This window comes from Macadamia integrifolia, chromosome 3, assembly GCF_013358625.1.
Source record: "Macadamia integrifolia cultivar HAES 741 chromosome 3, SCU_Mint_v3, whole genome shotgun sequence".
Lineage (NCBI taxonomy): Eukaryota > Viridiplantae > Streptophyta > Magnoliopsida > Proteales > Proteaceae > Macadamia > Macadamia integrifolia.
In genome coordinates, this window is record NC_056559.1 from 19,997,257 (window position 1) to 20,004,107 (window position 6,851).

Here is a 6,851-nt window from a genome sequence, read left to right on the forward strand (position 1 = left end):
GTGGTGGGTGGTGGGGAGGGTGAGTGGAATAATCATCAAGCAATAGAAACTGAATTTTCTATTTACTCCAGTACTTCAGCTATTGGTACAACGATAACAGACAAGAAGCACTGATCCCCTGCACAGCAGATGTCCTTTCCAGGTTCAAATCTTGATAGCAGATAAGATATATTCCATACTTCCTGATCTCAGATACTGCGGATTACAATGGCATACAACTAAACATCAGCTTTCTCGCTAGTGAAGAACAAAAGAGAGAAAGAAGGGGTGTCAGAATGACTAAACAATGAGCAAGGTTCAAAAACTCGGACTTCATCTTGTTTCAGACGGACCAAAATGGGCGAAATTTCGCTGAAACAGTGCATTTTTGCCAGTATGTTTTGATTGACCATTTCGGGGGGCAAGCGGCCATATAAGCTCTGATACCTCAGGGAAACCTTATTTTACCCTATATAAACCTATGTTAACCTTCATATTGCAAGAAAGTAGTGGTTTGGATTTGCACCCTTGGTTGGCAATATAAGCCAAACCCTATTGTATAACTTGTGTAATATTGTCTATTTTACACATTATTTGAATACTAAAAGACAGAAAAGGCAAATAAAACAAGTATATCATGCACCCAAGATTTAAAGTATCGTTCCGTATCGTATCGGTAATACGTATCCGTATCGGCCCTTACCAATACAATACGGACCGATACGATTCATGGAATTTTTAGAACCTTTTTGTATCGATACGTAACTTACGATACATACCGATACGATACGATACACACCGATACGATACGATACGCACCGATACGTACCGATACTCTATGGAAAATTCAAAATCAAAGTGATATGTACGCTTCATTATGTATCGGTATGTATCGACCGATACACACCGATACGTACCGATAAGGTCATAAAATGCCAAGATGGGTAATTTTTCAGAAAAACACAATTGTTTGAGGTGTTTTTGTTCCAAAGTTGCTGCCAACTATTTTTTTCTCTAACTAAAGTGGAAATCAAGGTTGGGAACAAGGATTTTACATTTATGAGACAGCTACAAACCTTGGATTCTTAATGCGATACTCTCAATTTACTGTTTATGCATAATACATGTTATATATAACTTTTTTTAACTATTTTCTTATGCAAAAGTGTATAAAAAAGTGTTTCATATCCATTTATGTGCGTATCTTTAGCGTATCTCCGATACGATACGATACCCTCAGATACGTTCTTAATTTTCGCCAACCAATACGACAACCGATACCAATACTTTAATCCTTACGTGCACCATGAATGAAAAACATAATATTGATTAATCATGAAATAGAACAAAGTACAGATCATAGTGTGCCAACTCCCAAGTCCCAACAATACAATATTGTGGACCCCCTTAGGCCATTCTAATGGCTAATACCAAAGAGTTACAGGGAGCATCGATATGCAGCAAATGATGCCATTGGAGTGACGTGGCAAAAATAGTAAAAATATGGATTTCTTCTTCTTGCAGTCGAAACAGACGAACTCACGATACAGGGTATATATTAACTCCCAAAATTATATAGCCGAAACGATACGACATGAGGTCGCTACTTCAGCGAAACACCGAACTTTTTACCGAAATTATGTTGATCTCTTAATTTTCCAGTCATTTCGTCTCTGCTTTGTCAAAATCACCAAGTTTTCCGAAATTTCAGCGAGCTTTTTAACCATGGCAATGAGGAAGAGGAACCAACAAAAAAGTGGGACCACAATGGTTAATAAGACTAAGGCAAAGGGTCTATACACCCCAACATTAAACCAGAGTACTATAATAATGGATTATTTTGTTAACGGGTTTTAGGGGTTTTATCCAAACAGACCCTTAAGCCCTTTAGGTTTTATTTTCATTATAAATAGAGAAGATTGCGTGAAGTTTAGACACAAGTCACATTCTCCCTAATTCTTCACGGAGCTAATGCTGCTAGGATAAAGAAGATGAAATAGGGGCAAACAAAACATCCACATCCTCTCAACAACAACAATCTGCAACTCAGTTACTCAGGTGCCTCTAAATCAATTATTTGCCACTATTAGTTACTACCAGCTGGCTAACAATTACTTCTACAAATTATACCGAACAACCACACTAAATAGCTGGTATCAATAGTTACTTAAAATAACACAAGTAAAAGGGGGCTGGGGAGAAGGGCGGTGAACCTGTAAATAGATCTTTTGCTGATGTCTCCAGGGACAACCCTGCACCAGTTTATTTAAGTCCATGTCCAGCAAAGGCACAGAAAACTTCACCTCCTCAAGCTACACTAAGATTCAAAGGAATAGAAACCAAGAACTCAACCTTAAGGCAATTAAAAAAAAAAAAAAAAAAGAGCAATCAAGAATCAAGTTCTCAGAATTGACTACAAAATAGAAAAATGAAATCAATTACCTTATCAGCCCCCGAGATCACACACATTTCAATTCCCTGTCACAACATGACAGAATTTGGGTTAAAATAAATACTTGCAGAATTCAATAAAAGAATACATATTTAAGCAACAAGGTAAGAAAAATCATCGACCATGTCAAGTTACTTTTCATAAACACAGTACTTGATTAAGTACATAGAAACTTCCTGTATTTCTTAATAATTATCAGTGGGTTGTCTTCACTACCTCTCTACTTTTAGCAAAAGGTTTCCCAAACGGGTGCCAATTGGAACGGTATCAGTCAACAGACAGCTAATGAAGGTTATTACTGTCCTGTGAATGGCTGTATTAGGGTACCTTTTGGATTTCCTTCATATCAAACTTTAAGACCATCTCGACTGTAATGACAGTATGCCCACCATGCTGTGAATACTTTACCCTCGTAACTTTAGTCATCAAACCAGTGGGAGCTGATGAAGGCCATAAGGCTAATTCCAGCTATTGTAGCATTGTACAGAAAGAGGACAATGTGAATTGGCCATGTGAGTGTGCCAAATTTCAGTCAAACTAAATCATATGGCCCACCGCACAATGAACCTATTCTCCTAGTCTCATGAGCCATCCAAAGCTTGCTAAAACAACTAGCCTAACACTCTTGTTTAATATCCAAGATCATTTTAGAAGCTAAAAAGACTGCAACAACACTATTTCAGCCCACAATAATAATTAGAACAATAAACCGACAAAACCGAAAAGCCAACCAAGACCAAGGCCCATAAGCCCAAAAAGGGCATACCCAGTGCACAAGGCTCCAGCCACTGTGGGGTCTGGGGAGGGTCATAATGTTCCCAGCCTTACCCCACTTCGCAGTAAGGCTGTTTCCAGACTCGAACTCGCGACCACTAGATCACAATGGAGCAGCGTTACCGAGGTCCACCCTCCAAGGCCCATAAGCCCACTTCATTTTAAATTATGATATAGCCACTATACCCAAACAAGTAAACTTAACTAATCCCCCTCAAGAGAGAGAGAGAGAGAGAGAGAGCGCTTTAAACATATATGAAATTTATATAACTCTTAGTGACACCACAATCAACCCCAAAAGACTCCACCTGTAGGTTCTATGACCCAAATCTTCAAAATATGCTACAACTTGTACGAAAGCATGCATTAGAGTTTTCCCATGCACTGGTTAGGAACCTTTAAAAGGATTTTCTGAATGACCTCAATTTCAGGGGATCGTTAGTGGATTTGTCATGCTCCATCACTGTAGATTTTCATAATGTCAGAAACAAGAAGTTGATTTTCTTGAGTTCCTAATTTATCTCACTTTGATGCTTTAATGTTCCATAAGTGTCTGATTAGATGGCATAATCGGAGCCATTAGATTAATCTAATTCCAGTATTCTTGTATCAATTTGTTTGTAATTAAGGCTTATTAATTCTGTAAAATTTAAATACAACTGAAACTCAGCTGGCTCATTCATCTTGCAATCCTTTTGATGACAGTCTGTTGAGACTTCAGGGATTTTGGTACAATTATTTGTCGGAGGACGATATTGTTATTTTTCTAAGAAACAATGCCTATCTCATAAAACTGTATCCAATTTGGATCATTACTTGCAGGACTTGAACCTCCTGCATCGATTAAAGAATAACCCTTTTGTCATTGTACCAAGGAACTTAACCCAGATGATTCGTTATCAGATTCATCTAATTAAAAACCTCATGTTCTGCTTCACAACAAACACCACCCCGATCCCATCCCTGTGATTTAGATTTCAACCCTCACCACGGGGATGAAGGATCCCATGGTCAAATCCATACATTATGCAAAGAGGAACCGGTTTAGAGTTGAACCCACACCTAGATGAAAAAGATAAGAGGGAGAGGTAATTAAATAGTAATTCATTTCCCAATTGATCAAGATAAATCTTGGCAAGCATCTTTAATTTCCTTTACAAAAAATGGTATCAATGGTGCACAAAATTAAAAAGAATAGTTGCCTAGTTGAGTGTGTTTATCTTACACCCACGCTCTCCATTTCAATGCACAAATGAATCTATTATGTATCTGTAGATGGAAATGTTCATGATTATGTTAAAACTTCATCTAAAATAAGCTTCAACAGGCTGTTGTGTCGTCTTTTTCACTTCTCTTTCACTGCTTCTATTTGCTTGACCAAAAAAATGCCAACATTTCAGTCCAAAATACCGAATGCTGAAAAAGTTGAGTTTCTGAGTAAACTAAAATGACCGATACAACACATTTTGAAACAAATAGATAAATTTTTTAACTGTTAAAAAGAATCTACAACCATTACATACGTAATTTTAATGAACAAGCAAAGAAGGAATTGCCAAAGCATGACCTCACATGATCCATTCCTAAACCCCCCCCCCACCAAAAAAAAAAAACTCACATCTACATCAGTGTTTTACCGGTAAGGACCCAAAAAATTGAAAACATGTTCACAAACAAATAAAACATAATCAATAAATATAGTTCTTTTACATTTGTAAAAACTTTGAAGCCTGGTTATAAAATCCAAGATTGGAGTAACAAAAGAAACGTCTAGAGAAAATCTATAGCAATCCCCCGTTATGTCCATTCCTTACGGTACTTTAGCAACACTGAGCCCAATTCTCTGCTTGCAATAACTGTCTTCAATAGAGGTAGCAACAATGCGCCATATTATCTGCTCTTGTTAGAACTGTTTTTAACCTACACCTTCCCCGTATTAACCAGAACATCCAGAATGCAGTATTAAATTTCAAGTGTTCCTTTTGGTTCCCATTTCTATAGCACAAATACGAACTTTTTAACTATGAAGATTACCTCCCTGAAGATAATGGTGCTAATTTCAAACTTCAATCTCTCATCCTCGAGTTCTCCAACACGCTTCCTCTGGTATGATATGTAAAGGTCCCTACAAAATAAAACCTCAAACTTAATTTAGAACCACTTACATCAGTATAGCTCGCTAATTAGACGTTAATTCAATAATCCAATATCGGACCTCAACTCATGAATAAGAGAGAGCAACCGAGACGGGTCTTTGCTATTCCAATCACATAGACTGCTCTTGGGTTTGTGAACACCCCCTTCCTCTTCACCAACAATGGCTAGCGGGTGGAAGGTTTCGTCTTCCGCTGCAAATATAATATCCGGTGCTGCCAACGGGAACTGTGCGTTGTATATCACATCCCCTGCAACAAAATCCAGTTTCCTTTCAAACCAACGTCCATAAGAATTGTGGGAATGGTGATAAAGATTACCCACATTTTAGATAGTCTAGGCAGAATGGTATAAGTAGAGTGAAGCGATCGGACAAGTATTGATTCTTGCAACCAGACCATATCTGATCAACCTGCAATTTCAGAAACAAATTTACATGATTATACAAGCATTTCTACCTTGGACCTAAATTTTAGTTCGCGATCTAGGGTTTTCAGTTTGTTAAATGAGATTCTATATCGAGATCCTTCTTCTTTTCTGAAAAATATTTCAAGCTTTACCATCTAGAAATGGGTATGACAGACGGCAGTGACTTACCTTTACGGATAGCGGAGAGTGACTGAGAAGATAATTGAGCTGCGCCGCGATTAGAGGGGGCAAGGTATCAGCAGCCATGGATGTAACAGAGTTAACCCCCTTCTAGTTTACAAGCTTGCTTGGCTATGATGCTTATGCAAGCCAATCAATGTTCAAATCCTGGGTCGGCCGTCAGTCCAAGCGTCCAACCAAGCAGACTTCTAAATGGGCTCTGCTCCAGTTGGTTTGGCACTTACAGTTCGCCCGAATCGAACTGATGCTTTGGTTAACACCTCTCGCACATTTCCCCGGCACGGAACCCCGAACGAGAAGGGTCAATAAAGGAGAGGGAGAGAATGGCAGCCTTGGCGATTCTAACCGGTTATTCTGCGGTTATATTATCGTCTTAGAGAAAGTTTACCGCCACTCACCCCGGGTGAAAAGAGAATCTCTTCGTTTGATTTTTTTTTTTTTTTGGTATACATGTTTTGAACAGATTTGAGTCTAGTACACATTTTGAAATGGACAAAAAAATTAATATGGGATCATAATGTGTTTTGGACCCATAATCTATTTTGATAATGCATATGAAATATAACCTTAGATTCTAATTGTTCATTTCATATAAGGGTATTAATCGGTTTGGTTTCAGTTTAAACGGTGCAGATCGGTTCGGTTTACATTTATTTGACTAAAACCATAATCGCACCATTTATTAAACGGTTCCACTTTCTGAACCGTGACCATTTAGTAAACGGTTTCGGTTTCTACAGTTTCTAAACGATCTCTATTTCACGGTTTTAAACGGTTTCGATTTTGGTTTATTCTATACGGTTTGTAAAACGGTTCACAATCGGTTTGTTATAACTTGCAACCATCTCTAAACTGAATATCATACGCTTATCAAAAAATAATT

At 37.9% G+C, this 6,851-nt stretch overlaps 1 protein-coding gene across 3 annotated transcripts in view; it reads right to left on the minus strand.

The window, feature by feature from the left end:
• Nucleotides 1-6,302, minus strand: part of LOC122072668 (BRISC and BRCA1-A complex member 2) — a 14,782-nt gene extending 8,480 nt beyond the window's left edge. For all 3 annotated transcript variants that reach the window (XM_042637052.1, XM_042637051.1, XM_042637053.1), the window contains exons 1-6: nucleotides 5,957-6,302; nucleotides 5,684-5,771; nucleotides 5,421-5,610; nucleotides 5,240-5,330; nucleotides 2,422-2,457; nucleotides 2,193-2,291 (exon numbers count right to left, since the gene is read on the minus strand). In XM_042637052.1, coding sequence (XP_042492986.1) covers nucleotides 2,193-2,291; nucleotides 2,422-2,457; nucleotides 5,240-5,330; nucleotides 5,421-5,610; nucleotides 5,684-5,771; nucleotides 5,957-6,034 — 582 coding nt within the window. In that variant the 5' untranslated portion in view covers nucleotides 6,035-6,302. The remainder of the gene's footprint in view (nucleotides 1-2,192; nucleotides 2,292-2,421; nucleotides 2,458-5,239; nucleotides 5,331-5,420; nucleotides 5,611-5,683; nucleotides 5,772-5,956) is intronic.
• Nucleotides 6,303-6,851: the final 549 nt, after the last annotated feature.